We start from the raw sequence: 19,297 nt of genomic DNA, 5'->3' as shown, positions 1-19,297 counted from the left end.
AAATTAATTGTCTTTGTAAAAAAATCTGCAAAATGATTGTCAGTATCAACTGGTTTTGTTATTATTCTCCTATCAACCTCCACACTAGATGGGCATGATGAGATAGATGTACCAAGTAAGCCCTTAACTGTGTTCCATACTTTTGTTAGAATCATTTTTACAATCAATAAAAGCATTGTTGTAAAATAACTTTTTGTTCCTTCGATTCAATTTAACTGCATAACTACGTAATGTTCTATAATTCTGTTCATCAATTTCTAAATTTGACTTGGCTGCTAAGACTTTTGCCATATTTCTTTGAGAAAAAGCCTCACCCAGTTCATCATCAATCCATGGAGATGGACGAGCACCAACTATACTCTTCCTTAGTGGGGCATGATGGTCCATTACCTCAGTGAGCAAATCAATAAAACATTCTGTAGCGTGATTCAATTCATCCCTTTATTCTTTGGAACCATGGTGTTTATGGTTATGATCACAATATTATGGTCTGTCCAGCCCACTGGCATTGCTCTGGCTTTTAAGCATTGCAATGGTATATTACAGAAAATCAGATCAATAAATGTGTCTGAACGATGGCCCAACTTAATTGAGTATCATTAACCATTTGTTTCAAACCACAGTTCTCGGCATATCTCATCAATTCTGTTCTATTTGAATTATTGTGATCCTTCCAATTTATATTAAAATCACCCAAGATAAATACATCTCTGTTGCTATCTGTGGCCTGGTCAAACCTAGTACATAAGTCATCCAGATAGGACACCTTAGAGCTAGGAGGTCTATACACACATCCCACCAATATGGCTGCCTGGTGAGGCAGATGTACTTGAGCCCATAGTGCTTCTAATTGACGTACATTAAGGTCATCCCTCCTCTTAAAAGGTATGTGATTCTGAATGTACAGTGCAACACCCCCACCATTCCTATTCCTGTCTCTTCTCAGTAGACTATATCCATGAATGTTCATTTGCCCATCCTTTACAGACGCATCTTACATGCGTTTCCGTCAAAGCCAAAATATGAATATGATTTATGTTGACCAAGTTAAAAAAAACTCGTGTATTTTGTTAGGAAGGCTACATACATTAACCTGAGCTATATGCAGCCCTTTCCATATCAAGTGGAGATCAATAGAGCATTTATTCATTATAGTTGAAGTTGTCATGATACACTAGAACAGACAAACTCAGATTTTAACATTAAATTAAAATAGACAGAGAGTTACTCCAGAGTCCCGATACAATTGCCAGTTGATATAAAGTGTATCCATCACCACGGAGACTCGTTGATTCAGGCAACGCTTTTCCTTCATGATGGGATATATATGTTTTTTTCTCCTTTCATTGACCTCGATGGAAAAGTGATCATTCATTCCAAAATCAGTGTTTCTGAGTTCTCTGCCCATGTTCTTTGTCGTTTCCTTTTGCTTAAATTTGTCAAAAGATGCAATAATAGCCCGTGGCCTATTTCCAGAGGCTTTACCTATTCTATGGACTCTGGAGAAAGTGGCATTACGCACAACATCAGTGGGCAGTTATGGTTGAGTTGACATAAAGTCTCGGACAGTGTCCTCACAGCCTCTGCTGTTGTCATTCTCCGGTATCCCTGAAAATATTAGATTGTTCCGCATTGATCGACACTGTACACCAAGCAAGGTTTCTTTAAGTTGTTTGTTCTCCCTTTGCACCACCCCCACCTTTCCATGAATAGAGTCTACAGTACCTTTCAGCGCCGAGTTCTCTTTCCTTAGATCATCAATCTGACGTTGGCTGAATTCTAGACTAGCACATAATGCATTGATGTCCTCTCGTAATATATCCAAGATATCAAGTTTGGCAAGCCTTTCATTGATGGATTTTAACAAGTCAACAACCATATCAGTAAACCTCTCCCCACGCACCCTCTTACTAAGGGATGATTTCGTTCCATCGTTGATACCTATTTTCCAACTTGGTTTTGGTTTGTTTGTTGATTTGGTTGGATGTCCTTAACAATGCTTGAATCCTCTGAAACCAGCGACATGTTTCTTTTGAGTTCGTAAGTATCTTTCGTCGATGAATCGTTCAAGCTCTTCAATGGATTTTGAATCATCCAGCGTGTTAACAGGCAGAGTTAAACACACAAACAAATTGTCCTCGATTTCAATCAAATGATTGTAAACTCAAAGCATTGAACATGATTTTTAATATTCTTAATCATTTTGTGTTTTGTAAAATTTTGTCATATTTATTTGCTTTATCAGCATGGATTAACAAATAATGGCATATTTGTTCAATAAACACTGATTTATCTATTTTCATACACTTTCAATGTATTAAAAGTACAGTATAATGTTAAAAATCCACCACTAGTCATTGTTGATACCTAAGCATACTGTAAATCGTATTGATTGATTCTGTAATTCATTTCATATCGCCTACTTTAAATAGCCTGTTGTCTTCAGGTTTGAAGCGATTTTTAAACCAACACATTTTAATATTGTATTGCATGTTTTATATATTTCTCTAACCCTTTTGTATGCGAATTGCCAATGTCAACAAACGTTCATAATTTACGTTTTTTTCCCAGTGACATCGTGTCAAAATGTTACAGGATCTGTAATCATTAGGGAGAAATAGGATTGGCCAGAGGCAAATGATACAACAGGATAAATAAATGTGCTTAGAAATGTACGACGTTGTGCGCAATAAGGAACGTGTCACCATAGAAATAGAATCTATATTAGAATTCCATGCTCGTCACAATGTCCAATTAACATACATTTGAATTCTTAATTCTATGTGTATTTCTCAGAGGTTAATTTATTCACTATCACAACCAGCCGACAGTATATCGGATAGCAAACGCGAATTCTTCATTCAAGTCAATCAAAAAATCGTATATTTTTTCCTGTTCTCAGTAAGGTAAGTAGGTCTTCCCATAATGAGAAGGACCGACATTACACGCATTTGACATTTTCGAAAAACACGTTACTTGGATCATATCGAATCTGTTAGCTATACAACCAATTTATCGATCATCTAAGATGACTTGCGTCCTCATCATAATTAAGGTCTCATTAATCTAATCTGCACTTGTATTGTTTATATTGCATGTTGTTGTTCTATGTAAAGTATAACGTATATTCTTCCCATTTAGATAACTTTTTCCAGCATTAATTTGAAAAATACAGATGTACTGTTGTAGACATCTGGTTTTGGGTTCTGTGCTCAGTAACCAGTCACTCTTTCTGCAGAGCTTTGGTCAACAAAAACAAATAATCAAAAAAGGGCTCATGACTCTCCACGGAGGAGCAGTTAGTTTGTGCCATGAACCAATTCATATCACTCTCTGCTTGCCACATTCTAAATGGTTAAGTCACTAATTGAAGACTCTATTGCAGAAAATGCTCAAGAGGCAATTCCGTACACTGAAAGCCCAGGGAAGACTCCCACTAGACCTCCCTCTGAGACCAATGAAGGCCTGGCTCCTGGCAGGGAAAAGAGTCTTCTTGGAGTGAGTGCAGTGTTCTCAGACTATTTTTTAATTGTACGAAACGTTATACTTAATTTAGGTAACTTGAGTTTATCAAATCATTTGACAAGTGTAAATAATAACACGAATGTATCAAAATATATTAGACGACAGCAATAGTTTGATAGATAGTGTAGACAGACATAGTCTGATACATTTCCATATTCACATGAAGGCGTGAGACAGAGACATGGAAGAGATGGAGGAAGGTCTGTGTAGCTGAATTGGTGAGAATATGTAGAGCAAACAGTACACCCACTGTAAAGCCCTTAAGGTATCAGCACGCTCATTTCTGGACCAAAAGAGAAAAACAGCAGCTATCAGTTCAAATTAATCATTTCTCCCATCATTTCAATGATGGACCAGTGTCCAGTCTCACCTGATACATCAACAGTCTGTTAATTACATATTATGTTGTTACATAGACTTGGGATGCAAAGAGGGGCTTGGAATTACAGGAGACAGAGAGAGTTCTCCTGGTCAGTTGCCAGAGAGTTCAGGATGAATTAAGGATGTCTGATTTCACTGTGGACACGGCGCCCAACAAAGCCATCCAGCTTCTGAAAGAGGAGTGTTGGAAGTTGAACTTCTTGCACCTAAAGGATGAGACATGCCAGGCCACTGAGGTAAGACATAAGAGCCATCTGCAATCTTAAAATGTCAAGCATCTTTGTCAATTCTGTGTATAATATGGTGTTCAAAGTTGGTCAATGTTACAGTCAACTTTGGATGTCTTTGGTTTGTTGTATTTGTGAAGGAGCTATAGGATAGTTATGTATGTCTCTGTCCATTTACAGCTCACTGAGCTGTATGGGCATTCTGAGACCTCTTCAAAGGAAACTCTAATTGAAGAGAAAAGTCCAAAGACCAAGTACCCGTCCAGCGTCACTGGGGCTGCTGACATTGACAACACCAATGAGGAGGCTTCAGAGGAATCTCCGAATAACAGTGTGGTGGACTTTCAGGATGAGTCGCTGGCCCTGGTCAGTGTGGAGAAAGACGCTGCTGGAGATGGAAAGGTCAAGGTGGTGAAGCCCAAAGGGTGTCTGAAGGAGAGCTGCAAAGATCAGCTAACCCCAACAATCTATGATATGATTACGGAACTACCAAAGGTAAGGAACAAGAAGCCTGTTTCGGAAATGAAAGGTCAAGTGTCTTTGCAAATTGGGTGTATCAGAGATGTCTCAAGCGGGACAATTATACAAATAAGCTGCTATAATCTTTGACTTTGGATGTCTGTGGTATGTTTTGTGAAAAACGACAGATATCAGTTTTGTTCTTACTATTTCATTGCTCTGCATTGTCTGCTTAGTCCTATTTCGGATCCACTGAGAGCCTTCCTGAGATGTGTATCAGAGGTCCAAATGTGTGCAGTGGAGTGCCTGATGTGTCAAATGCAGTGGGAGAGGTGTCCAGTGACACAATGACGACTGAAGCTGCTGAAGACCTTCTGGACACTGGAAATGTCCTGAGAAAGGTGGTGCAGCTATCCACCGAGAGCCATGCTGAGGTGTGCAATGGAGAGACTGAGCTGTGCAGCGGAGGTCCTGAGGTGTGCAGGGGAGGTCCTGAGGTGTGCAGCAGAGGTCCTGAGGTGTGCAGCGGAGGTCCTGAGGTGTGCAGCGGAGGTCCTGAGGTGTGCAGCGGAGGTCCTGAGGTGTGCAATGGAGAGACTGAGCTGTGCAGCGGTCCTGAGGTGTGCAGCGGAGGTCCTGAGGTGTGCAGCGGAGGTCCTGAGGTGTGCAGCAGAGGTCCTGAGGTGTGCAGCGGAGGTCCTGAGGTGTGCAGCGGAGGTCCTGAGGTGTGCAGCGGAGGTCCTGAGGTGTGCAGCAGAGGTCCTGAGGTGTGCAGCGGAGGTCCTGAGGTGTGCAGCGGAGATCCTGAGGTGTGCAGCGGAGGTCCTGAGGTGTGCAGCGGAGGTCCTGAGGTGTGCAGCGGAGGTCCTGAGGTGTGCAGCGGAGGTCCTGAGGTGTGCAGCGGAGGTCCTGAGGTGTGCAGCGGAGGTCCTGAGGTGTGCAGTGGAGGTCCTGAGGTGTCAAACCCAGTGGAAGAGGTGTCCAGTGATACAAAGACAGAGGCTGCTGAAGAACTTCGGGACACTGAAAATGTCCTCAGCAAGGTGGTGAAATCCAAAGGGTGGCTGAAGGAGGGCTGGGAAGATCAGCTGACCAAAGACTTCAATGATATGATTGCAAGACTCCCAAAGGTAAGGAACAAGAAGCCCGTTTCGGAAATGAAAGGTCAAGTGTCTTTGCAAGTTGGGTGTATCAGAGATGTCTCAAACGGGACAATTATACAAATAAGCTGCTATAATCTTTGACTTTGGATGTCTGTGGTATGTTTTCTGAAAAAGGACAGATATCAGTTTTGTTCTTACTATTTCATTGCTCTGCATTGTCTGCTTAGTCCTATTTCGGATCCACTGAGAGCCTTCCTGAGATGTGTAGCAGAGGTCCTGAGGTGTGCAGTGGAGGTCCTGAGGTGTGCAGCGGAGGTCCTGAGGTGTGCAGCGGAGGTCCTGAGGTGTCAAACGAAGTGGAAGAGGTGTGCAGTGACACAATGAATATAGAGGCTACAGGAAATCTTCTGAAAACTGGAAATGGCCTAAGCAAGGTGGTGCTCCTATCCACTGAGAGCCGTCCTGATGTGTGCATTAGAGTGCCTGAAGTGTACAGTGGATGTCCTGAGGTGTTCAGTGAGGTGTTCAGTGAGGTGCCTGAGGCACCAAACGCAGTGGAAGAGGTGTCCAGTGATACAAAGACAGAGGCTGCTGAAGAACTTCGGGACACTGAAAATGTCCTCAGCAAGGTGGTGAAATCCAAAGGGTGGCTGAAGGAGGGCTGGGAAGATCAGCTGACCAAAGACTTCAATGATATGATTGCAAGACTCCCAAAGGTAAGGAACAAGAAGCCCGTTTCGTGAATGAAAGGTCAACTGTCTTTCTTAGTGGGGTACATCAGGGTTGTCTGAAACTGGACAATATTATAAATTAGCTACTATAATCTTTGACTCTGGATGTCTGTGGTATGTTTTGTGAAACAGCGAAAGGACATATGTGTTGTTCTTACTCTTGCACTGCTCTGCATGGTCTGTTTAGTCCTATTTTGGATCCAACGAGAGCCTTCCTGAGGTGTGCAGCGGAGTGCCCGAGGTGTCGAACGCAGCGGAAGTGGTGCGCAGTGACACAAAGAAGCAGAAGAAAAATGGCGTTCTACGATTCTTCCGACGTGTGTGGAAGTTCTTCACATGCACCAACAGCCTCCCAAAAGAGGAGTGACTCAAGCACACACAACTCCGGGCAACACTTTCTCCACCATCTCCCCCTTTCCTTCCAACTGGCTCTTTTTAATAATACAAATAAAGGGGATCTGAACCACAACAAAAAACCTGTTTTCATGAGTGTTTTTCATATGACTTACTATAGTATGAAGAATGCTTTAAATAACACTTACTAATTAACTATCCAGACAATTAAGCTGTTTTAGAAGTGCTTAAGTATGCATTAATCACAGTATTACTGCATTACACACTAGTAAATATGTACACGATCATTTGAGACACTTTGCATATTAATGTAAGTTTGTGGTTGAATGGCTCTACTGTGGGCTATTTTCCTAATCAAAACCAAATCACAACTTTATTTGCAGAGCACATTTCTTACAGATGATGCATTTCAAAATGCATAGAAAATAAAAGGTTAGAAATATAAAAATGAGAAATGAAAATAGTAAAACAATCACAGTGGACATGAGAGACTAATGCACTAAAATAAATGAAAATAAATAAGATATATACACAATGGTAAAATAGATAGTAGGACTAAGCGAAAGCACGGCTAATAAGTAGCTCTTCAAAATGTCAACAGTTTGAGGCCTTCAGATCCTCCGGCAGGCTGTTCCAAAGGCCAGGACCATAGTGGCTGAAGGCAGCCTCACCACACGTTTTGGTTCTCACCATTGGAACAACTAAAAGACCCGTGCCAGAGGATCTGAGGGACCGACCGGGCACATACAGTATCTTAAATGCATATCAGACATGTACTCAGGTGCAGGGCCACGTAGTGCTTTTAAAATCAATTATAAAACTACAGGCAACCAACGCAACAGTTCAGTTGTATTGGTGTAATAGTGCCCTCCAGTGTTTCTGAGTAAAGGTTTAGATAAATTACGGTTGTCGTGGTGGGGCTTTGACAAAGCTATTGGAAGTTGCTAGTGTGTCTTCTAAGTCAGTTTTAGGTTGCATAAGGAGACATTTCAAAGGAGGCTCCACAACTCAAAGGACAGTACTTTGAAAATGGTTCTCTGGTCTGGCACTGATCAGAGAGAACTGTATTGTGGAAACCTGTTTTCACCTATTCAATGGTGTTGGATCAGATTTCTTGGCTGTCGGTCCAATTCAAACTCACAGTCACAATGTCATGAAACACACATTGACCAGTGTGTGAGATTGAAGTATTTAACAGGTGCATGTGTTTAACAGGTGCAGGTGCATCCCCCCCCTCCTCCCTCTCTGCAGATGACTTCGTCAACCATTTTGAAAAGAAGGTCGACGACATCCGATCCTCGTTTGCTAAGTCAAACGACACCGCTGGTTCTGCTCACACTGCCCTACCCTGTGCTCTGACCTCTTTCTCCCCTCTCTCTCCAGATGAAATCTCGCGTCTTGTGACGGCCGGCCGCCCAACAACCTGCCCGCTTGACCCTATCCCCTCCTCTCTTCTCCAGACCATTTCCGGAGACCTTCTCCCTTACCTCACCTCGCTCATCAACTCATCCCTGACCGCTGGCTACATCCCTTCCGTCTTCAAGAGAGCGAGAGTTGCACCCCTTCTGAAAAAACCTACACTCGATCCCTCCGATGTCATCAACTACAGACCAGTATCCCTTCTTTCTTTTCTCTCCAAAACTCTTGAACGTGCCGTCCTTGGCCAGCTCTCCCGCTATCTCTCTCAGAATGACCTTCTTGATCCAAATCAGTCAGGTTTCAAGACTAGTCATTCAACTGAGACTGCTCTTCTCTGTATCACGGAGGCGCTCCGCACTGCTAAAGCTAACTCTCTCTCCTCTGCTCTCATCCTTCTAGACCTATCGGCTGCCTTCGATACTGTGAACCATCAGATCCTCCTCTCCACCCTCTCCGAGTTGGGCATCTCCGGCGCGGCCCACGCTTGGATTGCGTCCTACCTGACAGGTCGCTCCTACCAGGTGGCGTGGCGAGAATCTGTCTCCTCACCACGCGCTCTCACCACTGGTGTCCCCCAGGGCTCTGTTCTAGGCCCTCTCCTATTCTCGCTATACACCAAGTCACTTGGCTCTGTCATAACCTCACATGGTCTCTCCTATCATTGCTATGCAGACGACACACAATTAATCTTCTCCTTTCCCCCTTCTGATGACCAGGTGGCGAATCGCATCTCTGCATGTCTGGCAGACATATCAGTGTGGATGACGGATCACCACCTCAAGCTGAACCTTGGCAAGACGGAGCTGCTCTTCCTCCCGGGGAAGGACTGCCCGTTCCATGATCTCGCCATCACGGTTGACAACTCCATTGTGTCCTCCTCCCAGAGCGCTAAGAACCTTGGCGTGATCCTGGACAACACCCTGTCGTTCTCAACTAACATCAAGGCGGTGGCCCGTTCCTGTAGGTTCATGCTCTACAACATCCGCAGAGTACGACCCTGCCTCACACAGGAAGCGGCGCAGGTCCTAATCCAGGCACTTGTCATCTCCTGTCTGGATTACTGCAACTCGCTGTTGGCTGGGCTCCCTGCCTGTGCCATTAAACCCCTACAACTCATCCAGAACGCCGCAGCCCGTCTGGTGTTCAACCTTCCCAAGTTCTCTCACGTCACCCCGCTCCTCCGCTCTCTCCACTGGCTTCCAGTTGAAGCTCGCATCCGCTACAAGACCATGGTGCTTGCCTACGGAGCTGTGAGGGGAACAGCACCTCAGTACCTCCAGGCTCTGATCAGGCCCTACACCCAAACAAGGGCACTGCGTTCATCCACCTCTGGCCTGCTCGCTTCCCTACCACTGAGGAAGTACAGTTCCCGCTCAGCCCAGTCAAAACTGTTCGCTGCTCTGGCCCCCCAATGGTGGAACAAACTCCCCCGCAACGCCAGGACAGCGGAGTCAATCACCACCTTCCGGAGACACCTGAAACCCCACCTCTTTAAGGAATACCTAGGATAGGATAAAGTAATCCTTCTCACCCCCCCCCCTTAAAAGATTTAGATGCACTATTGTAAAGTGGCTGTTCCACTGGATGTCATAAGGTGAATGCACCAATTTGTAAGTCGCTCTGGATAAGAGCATCTGCTAAATGACTTAAATGTAAATGTAAATGTGTCACAACTGTGCAGCATCAACATAGGAAGTGGTTTAGAGTCTTTCAAACCTGTTTGGCTGGCAGGAAGTGCCGCTGGTTTAGACAGGAAACTGAGCCCAACAGCCGCTGAACACAAACAACCACATGTATCTGTGTCAGATGACCCACAGATGGTGATGATGTTCTATTAAATGTCATTCAATAAATATTCTACATCTTGTTGTCGTTATTGTATGAATTTAAAGTTTGATCCGAATAGTTGATAGAACTGGTGAATGAGACAGGCCCCTAGACAGAGTTGTGAAATGTCTCAGCTTCCCATTGTTAAGATAGCATCAGATCAGATGTCTCAAATGAGGTGGATACGCAGGACGGCAAGACATGAGGACCCATTCACCCTGCACTTCCTAGGGGCCTCCAACAACATCAGCCACACCCACACCTCCGTGTTCAACACCACTCTCTTTGGCTTATTCGACAAATCATCCACCATTATGTGAAGGACCATGGTGAGGAGAGAGGGGTCATTCTGACCCAAGATGGCTTCTAGGCATTGAGGTGGGTCTGAAAGCGAAGCTGGGCATGTTTCCCCTCACCTTGGCCAAAAACCTAGGGTTGTCGTTCCTTAACCTCCAGGAAGGCTGCTGGGACAACGTGACCCACCCCAGAGTGTTCCAGATCTCGCGGGTGCTCACCCTAGCCACCGATGCCCTCACCAACAGGGGAATGAATGGGTCCATCTTGAGCATGGATCTTGCCACCCTGGCCCCCTCTGAACAGCCTGGTAAACTCAGCGAGGTGCTGAAAGGTTACTACAACCATGTCCTGGAGGGGCAAGACCTGGGGGTTGTATCCAGCCATATCGGCCACAAGCGTAGAGAGATTGCCCAAGCCCTGCTGGGCACCCTGGATACCCAGAGGCAGGTGATGGAGACCCTATACCTGGTGTGGAGGCTGGAGGACACTCAGTGGATAGCCAAGGATACAGGGGTGGAAAAATGCAGTGAGAAGCGGAATGCTGGAATTTGTCCACAGATACTGGGGTGAGTCTCAGGGAAGGAGAGATGGAATCATTTACCCCTGTAATTATGAAATTGTAGGTGATAAATGGCTATTCATTTGAAGTCTACAGAATATTGGTCTGTAAACATGAAGAGGAATTGAACCTGTTCTACTCTGGTTCAACCTCTCCTCTCCAGACTGCCCTCCCATCATCCCACGGTGTCATTGGGGGGGCGAAACCCTACCGAGGGTCTCCCTTCCCTCTTGCCCTGCCCCTTCCTGTATATCCACCACACTTACGAGCCAGACAGGCCCTGTCACTCCTTCAGGCAGTTCTCCAGGAGCATGAGGGCCATGCAGCGCTTCCACCAAGAAGACCGCGGCTGGGCCGACATCGTATATAGGTGAACTTTGACCCCCTCATCCATTCGCAGATATGAACAAACCCTTTATACTAAGCTTCATAGATGGAGACAAGTGTGCTGTGTCAGCCTACAATTACTGAAGCAGTCATATTATAGCAAATCTTAACATGATGTTACACAGTATAACCTGAAGCAAAATATAATAACAAGATGCCTTAACAAGAATCAGGGTTGTGAGATAATGCAATTTGTTTTATCACTCCAACTCCTAAATGTATGTTCCCCTCAGCTTTGTAGGTGGGTTCTGACATAGGGTACATCTACGAGGGGTGCGGCTGGCATCACCTTGGCAACCACACCAGGGGGCAGAACCCTTACGGTTACAGCGTGGCCTTCATTGGCAACTACTCTTCCTCTCTGCCCTCACTCCACGCCCTGGATCTGATGCGCCAACACCTGGCCAAGTGTGCAGTGGATGGCGGGCGCCTGCAGGCCAACTTCACCCTCCACGGGCACCATCAGCTGGTGGACACCTCGTGTTCAGGAGACGCCCTCTACTCAGAGATCAGGGGCTGGGAGCACTTTGGGATGAGAGACTGTTCAGTATTATAGGCTACTATACTGTCAGTCAATGTCAAATGAAACCTTTTAATACATACACAATTGTCACGACTTCCACCGAAGTCGGCCCTTCTCCTTGTTCAGTTGGTGTTCGGCGGTCGACGTCACCGGCTTTCTAGTCACCACCGATCCATGTTTCAGTTTCATTTTGTTTTGTCTGTATTACACACACCTGGTTTCAATTCCCATATCATGTTCCTTATTTAACACCGTGGCATACACGTCTGTTCTGTCCGTGATTGTTGGTGTCTTCAGTGGTTGTTGTATGTGCTAGTTTGTATGTATGTTCCTATTTGGAATGTTTGCCTGACTTGTTGAGTAAAATCCGTTGTGTTGCTCAAAACCTGTGTCCTGCGCCTGACTCCGCTACATCTCTGCACCCAATCGTTGACGACAATCAAAAGGGCATCACAGTTGCACCAGAACACTATTCAGTCATTATACAATTGTGTCCTTTTTCCTACATTAGACATTAGTGATAAACACCAACATTAATCTTTTTGTCCACTGTTGATATTGATGCTCCTGACATAGCAACCTTTTACAGGAAACCAGCTCACCGAGAAAGGACCAATGAAGAAGACAAGCATGTAAAAAGCAGTGTGGAATAAAACCAGTTTTGTCAAAATGTCTCATTGGATTGTATGGGGGTATCAATTTGTTATATCCATGATGATAGTGTGTTTTAGAGTTATAACAGTGTATAACACTCACCCTTATGGTTGTCACTGTGTCACGACATTCCCCGAAGTTGGTCCCACTCCTTGTTCGGGCGGTGTTCGTTAGTCGACGTCACCGGCCTTCTAGCCACCGCCAATCCACTTTTCATTTTCCATTTGTTTTGTCTTTTTTGTACACACCTGATTTCAATCCCATAATTACCTGTTCATTATTTAACCCTCTGTTCCCCACTGGTTTTTGTAAGTGATTGTTTATTGTACTTTCGGTCTGTCATGGTGGGCGAGTATTTGTTACTTTGCTTATTTGACATTTTGAGTAAAAGTACATTGATTACTCATATCTGCTGTCCTGCGCCTGACTCTCTACACCAGCTACACCTAGGACCCATTACACATTGCTTCACATTACAGTATTGTAACACAACAGAGAGACATGTACAGTATACTGAACAAAAATATTAGCGCAACATGTAAAGTGTTGGTCCCATGTTTCATGAGCTGAAATAAATGACCCCAGAAATGTTCCATACTCACAAAAAGCTTATTTCTCTCCAATTTTGTGCTGAAATAATCCATCCACCTGACAGGAGTGGCATTTCAAGAAGCTGATTAAACAGCATGATCATTACACCGGTGCACCTTGTCCTGGGGACAATACAGAGCCACTCTAAAATGAGCAATTTTATCACACTACAAAATACCTCAGATGTCTCAAGTTGAGGGAGTTTGTAATTGGCATGCTGACAGCATTAATGTCCACTAGCGCTATTGCCAGATAATTGAATGTAAATGTATCAACAATAAGCTACCTCCAACGTTGTTTTAGAGAATTTGGCAGTATGTCCAATAGGCCTCACAACCGCAGACCACCTGTAACCACGCCAGCCCAGGACCTCCACATCTGACTTCTTCACCTGTGGGATTGTCTGAGATCAGCCACCCGGATGGCTGATGATACAGCCCCTTTGTGGGGAAAAACTCATTCTGATTGGCTGGACCTGGCTCCCCAGTGGGTGGGCCTATGCCCAGTCATGTGAAATCCATAGATTAGGGCCTAATGTATTGATTTAAATTGACTGATTTCCTTATATGAACTTATATGAAATTGTAGCATGTTGCATTTATGACTTTGATCTTAGCCTATATCAAATTGCTAAATTAATTGTTAGTTCATTAAAAGTGAATTACAATTCAATTACTGTAAACATCTTAATTAACGCAAAAATAACATGGTTTGAGTGGGAGTAGGGAGAATGTTTGGCCCTATTGGAAAACTTTGAAATTGTTTTGGCTAATGATTTATACATCTTGGCTATCTGTCCAATTCATGAAACACATATTGACCTGGTTGTGACAGTAAAATGTTTAACAGTTAATATTAATTAAACAGGCCTTAAATCCTCGATTTCAAACAAATTATTGTTAACACGCTTTATCAGCATGAATTAACAAATCATGGCATATTTGTTCAATAAACACTGATTTATCTATTTTCATACACTTTCAATGTATTAAAAGTACAGTATAATGATAAATATCAAACACAAGTCATTGTTGATACCTAAGCATACTGTAAATCGTATTGATTGATTCTGTAATTCATTTCATATCGCCTACTTTAAATAGCCTGTTGTCTTCAAGTTTGAAGCGATTTTTAAACCAACACATTTTAATATTGTATTGCATGTTTTATATATTTCTCTAACCCTTTTGTATGCGAATTGCCAATGTCAACAAACGTTCATAATTTACGTTTTTTTCCCAGTGACATCGCGTCAAAATGTTACAGGATCTGTAATCATTAGGGAGAAATAGGATTGGCCAGAGGCCAATGATACAACAGGATAAATAAATGTGCTTAGAAATGTACGACGTTGTGCGCAATAAGGAACGTGTCACCATAGAAATAGAATCTATATTAGAATTCCATGCTCGTCACAATGTCCAATTAACATACATTTGAATTCTTAATTCTATGTGTATTTCTCAGAGGTTAATTTATTCACAATCACAACCAGCCGACAGTATATCGGATAGCAAACGCGAATTCTTCATTCAAGTCAATCAAAAAATCGTATATTTTTTCCTGTTCTCAGTAAGGTAAGTAGGTCTTCCCATAATGAGAAGGACCGACATTACACGCATTCGACATTTTCGAAAAACACGTTACTTGGATCATATCGAATCTGTTAGCTATACAACCAATTTATCGATCATCTAAGATGACTTGCGTCCTCATCATAATTAAGGTCTCATTAATCTAATCTGCACTTTTATTGTTTATATTGCATGTTGTTGTTCTATGTAAAGTATAATGTATATTCTTCCCATTTAGATAACTTTTTCCAGCATTAATTTGAAAAATACAGATGTACTGTTGTAAACATCTGGTTTTGGGTTCTGTGCTCAGTAACCAGTCACTCTTTCTGCAGAGCTTTGGTCAACAAAAACAAATAATCAAAAAAGGCTCATGACTCTCCATGGAGGAGCAGTTAGTTTGTGCCATGAACCAATTCATACCACTCTCTGCTTGCCACATTCTAAATGGTTAAGTCACTAATTAAACACTCTATTGCAGAAAATGCTCAAGAGGCAATTCCGTACACTGAAAGCCCAGGGAAGACTCCCACTAGACCTCCCTCTGAGACCAATGAAGGCCTGGCTCCTGGCAGGGAAAAGAGTCTTCTTGGAGTGAGTGCAGTGTTCTCAGACTATTTTTTAATTGTACGAAACGTTATACTTCATTTAGGTAACTTGAGTTTATCACATCATTAGACAAGTGTAAATGATAACACGAATGTATCAAAATATATTAGACGACAGCAATAGTTTGATAGATAGTGTAGACAGACATAGTCTGATACATTTCCATATTCACATGAAGGCGTGAGACAGAGACATGGAAGAGATGGAGGAAGGTCTGTGTAGCTGAATTGGTGAGAACTATGTAGAGCAAACAGTACACCCACTGTAAAGCCCTTAAGGTATCAGCACGCTCATTTTTGGACCAAAAGAGAAAAACAGCAGCTATCAGTTCAAATTAATAATTTCTCCCATCATTTCAATGATGGACCAGTGTCCAGTCTCACCTGATACATCAACAGTCTGTTAATTACATATTATGTTGTTACATAGACTTGGGATGCAAAGAGGGGCTTGGAATTACAGGAGACAGAGAGAGTTCTCCTGGTCAGTTGCCAGAGAGTTCAGGATGAATTAAGGATGTCTGATTTCACTGTGGACACGGCGCCCAACAAAGCCATCCAGCTTCTGAAAGAGGAGTGTTGGAAGTTGAACTTCTTGCACCTAAAGGATGAGACATGCCAGGCCACTGAGGTAAGACATAAGAGCCATCTGCAATCTTAAAATGTCAAGCATCTTTGTCAATTCTGTGTATAATATGGTGTTCAAAGTTGGTCAATGTTACAGTCAACTTTGGATGTCTTTGGTTTGTTGTATTTGTGAAGGAGCTATAGGATAGTTATGTATGTCTCTGTCCATTTACAGCTCACTGAGCTGTATGGGCATTCTGAGACCTCTTCAAAGGAAACTCTAATTGAAGAGAAAAGTCCAAAGACCAAGTACCCGTCCAGCGTCACTGGGGCTGCTGACATTGACAACACCAATGAGGAGGCTTCAGAGGAGTCTCCGAATAACAATGTGGTGGACTTTCAGGATGAGTCGCTGGCCCTGGTCAGTGTGGAGAAAGACGCTGCTGGAGATGGAAAGGTCAAGGTGGTGAAGCCCAAAGGGTGTCTGAAGGAGAGCTGCAAAGATCAGCTAACCCCAACAATCTATGATATGATTACGGAACTACCAAAGGTAAGGAACAAGAAGCCTGTTTCGAAATGAAAGGTCAAGTGTCTTTGCAAATTGGGTGTATCAGAGATGTCTCAAGCGGGACAATTATACAAATAAGCTGCTATAATCTTTGACTTTGGATGTCTGTGGTATGTTTTGTGAAAAACGACAGATATCAGTTTTGTTCTTACTATTTCATTGCTCTGCATTGTCTGCTTAGTCCTATTTCGGATCCACTGAGAGCCTTCCTGAGATGTGTATCAGAGGTCCAAATGTGTGCAGTGGAGTGCCTGATGTGTCAAATGCAGTGGGAGAGGTGTCCAGTGACACAATGACGACTGAAGCTGCTGAAGACCTTCTGGACACTGGAAATGTCCTGAGAAAGGTGGTGCAGCTATCCACCGAGAGCCATGCTGAGGTGTGCAGGGGAGGTCCTGAGGTGTGCAGCGGAGGTCCTGAGGTGTGCAGCGGAGGTCCTGAGGTGTGCAGTGGAGAGACTGAGCTGTGCAGCGGTCCTGAGGTGTGCAGCGGAGGTCCTGAGGTGTGCAGCGGAGGTCCTGAGGTGTGCAGCGGAGGTCCTGAGGTGTGCAGCGGAGGTCCTGAGGTGTGCAGCGGAGGTCCTGAGGTGTGCAGCGGAGGTCCTGAGGTGTGCAGCGGAGGTCCTGAGGTGTGCAGCGGAGGTCCTGAGGTGTGCAGCAGAGGTCCTGAGGTGTGCAGTGGAGGTCCTGAGGTGTCAAACCCAGTGGAAGAGGTGTCCAGTGATACAAAGACAGAGGCTGCTGAAGAACTTCGGGACACTGAAAATGTCCTCAGCAAGGTGGTGAAATCCAAAGGGTGGCTGAAGGAGGGCTGGGAAGATCAGCTGACCAAAGACTTCAATGATATGATTGCAAGACTCCCAAAGGTAAGGAACAAGAAGCCCGTTTCGGAAATGAAAGGTCAAGTGTCTTTGCAAATTGGGTGTATCAGAGATGTCTCAAACGGGACAATTATACAAATAAGCTGCTATAATCTTTGACTTTGGATGTCTGTGGTATGTTTTCTGAAAAAGGACAGATATCAGTTTTGTTCTTACTATTTCATTACTCTGCATTGTCTGCTTAGTCCTATTTCGGATCCACTGAGAGCCTTCCTGAGATGTGTAGCAGAGGTCCTGAGGTGTGCAGTGGAGGTCCTGAGGTGTGCAGCGGAGGTCCTGAGGTGTGCAGCGGAGGTCCTGAGGTGTGCAGCGGAGGTCCTGAGGTGTCAAACGAAGTGGAAGAGGTGTGCAGTGACACAATGAATATAGAGGCTACAGGAAATCTTCTGAAAACTGGAAATGGCCTAAGCAAGGTGGTGCTCCTATCCACTGAGAGCCGTCCTGATGTGTGCATTAGAGTGCCTGAAGTGTACAGTGAGGTGTTCAGTGAGGTGCCTGAGGCACCAAACGCAGTGGAAGAGGTGTCCAGTGATACAAAGACAGAGGCTGCTGAAGAACTTCGGGACACTGAAAATGTCCTCAGCAAGGTGGTGAAATCCAAAGGGTGGCTGAAGGAGGGCTGGGAAGATCAGCTGACCAAAGACTTCAATGATATGATTGCAAGACTCCCAAAGGTAAGGAACAAGAAGCCCGTTTCGTGAATGAAAGGTCAACTGTCTTTCTAAGTGGGGTGCATCAGGGTTGTCTGAAACTGGACAATATTATAAATTAGCTACTATAATCTTCGACTCTGGATGTCTGTGGTATGTTTTGTGAAACAGCGAAAGGACATATGTGTTGTTCTTACTCTTGCACTGCTCTGCATGGTCTGTTTAGTCCTATTTTGGATCCAACGAGAGCCTTCCTGAGGTGTGCAGCGGAGTGCCCGAGGTGTCGAACGCAGCGGAAGTGGTGCGCAGTGACACAAAGAAGCAGAAGAAAAATGGCGTTCTACGATTCTTCCGACGTGTGTGGAAGTTCTTCACATGCACCAACAGCCTCCCAAAAGAGGAGTGACTCAAGCACACACAACTCCGGGCAACACTTTCTCCACCATCTCCCCCTTTCCTTCCAACTGGCTCTTTTTAATAATACAAATAAAGGGGATCTGAACCACAACAAAAAACCTGTTTTCATGAGTGTTTTTCATGACTTACTATAGTATGAAGAATGCTTTAAATAACACTTACTAATTAACTATCCAGACAATTAAGCTGTTTTAGAAGTGCTTAAGTATGCATTAATCACAGTATTACTGCATTACACACTAGTAAATATGTACACGATCATTTGAGACACTTTGCATATTAATGTAAGTTTGTGGTTGAATGGCTCTACTGTGGGCTATTTTCCTAATCAAAACCAAATCACAACTTTATTTGCAGAGCACATTTCTTACAGATGATGCATTTCAAAATGCATAGAAAATAAAAGGTTAGAAATATAAAAATGAGAAATGAAAATAGTAAAACAATCACAGTGGACATGAGAGACTAATGTACTAAAATAAATGAAAATAAATAAGATATATACAATGGTAAAATAGATAGTAGGACTAAGCGAAAGCACGGCTAATAAGTAGCTCTTCAAAATGTCAACAGTTTGAGGCCTTCAGATCCTCCGGCAGGCTGTTTCAAAGGCCAGGACCATAGTGGCTGAAGGCAGCCTCACCACACGTTTTGGTTCTCACCATTGGAACAACTAAAAGACCCGTGCCAGAGGATCTGAGGGACTGACCGGGCACATACAGTATCTTAAATGCATATCAGACATGTACTCAGGTGCAGGGCCACGTAGTGCTTTAAAATCAATTATAAAACTACAGGCAACCAACGCAGGGATTTAAAATAGCGTGTTACAGTATGTTCAATTATACAGTATCTCCTGACGACAGTTCAGTTATATTGGTGTAATAGTGCCCTCCAGTGTTTCTGAGTAAAGGTTTAGATAAATGAAAGCCACTTTGACTTTGACAAAGCTATTTGAAGTTGCTAGTGTGTCTTCTAAGTCAGTTTTAGGTTGCA

At 43.7% G+C, this 19,297-nt stretch overlaps 1 protein-coding gene across 28 annotated transcripts; it reads left to right on the top strand.

The window, feature by feature from the left end:
* Nucleotides 1–1,724: 1,724 nt before the first annotated feature.
* On the top strand, nt 1,725–18,392 carry LOC127932290 (uncharacterized). 28 transcript variants are annotated; one of them, XM_052527582.1, is made up of 11 exons: nt 2,643–2,906; nt 3,386–3,498; nt 3,692–3,743; nt 3,942–4,142; nt 4,314–4,628; nt 4,829–5,089; nt 5,213–5,254; nt 5,402–5,722; nt 5,923–6,411; nt 17,420–17,908; nt 18,111–18,392. In XM_052527582.1, exons 2-11 carry the CDS (start codon nt 3,389–3,391, stop codon nt 18,288–18,290), a joined length of 2,460 nt encoding a protein of 819 aa, XP_052383542.1. In that variant the 5' UTR covers nt 2,643–2,906; nt 3,386–3,388; the 3' UTR covers nt 18,291–18,392. The 28 variants fall into 28 exon arrangements, with proteins under 28 accessions (XP_052383532.1, XP_052383542.1, XP_052383543.1 ...); XM_052527583.1 differs by having other exon boundaries at nt 5,213–5,359; nt 5,528–5,722; XM_052527576.1 differs by having other exon boundaries at nt 5,132–5,254.
* The last annotated feature ends 905 nt before the right edge of the window (nt 18,393–19,297 follow it).

The sequence above is a fragment of the Oncorhynchus keta genome, chromosome 10 (assembly GCF_023373465.1).
Source record: "Oncorhynchus keta strain PuntledgeMale-10-30-2019 chromosome 10, Oket_V2, whole genome shotgun sequence".
NCBI classification, from domain to species: Eukaryota; Metazoa; Chordata; class Actinopteri; order Salmoniformes; family Salmonidae; genus Oncorhynchus; species Oncorhynchus keta.
Note: the sequence above shows the minus strand (reverse complement) of the source record. Positions and strands in the feature narration are given on the sequence as shown.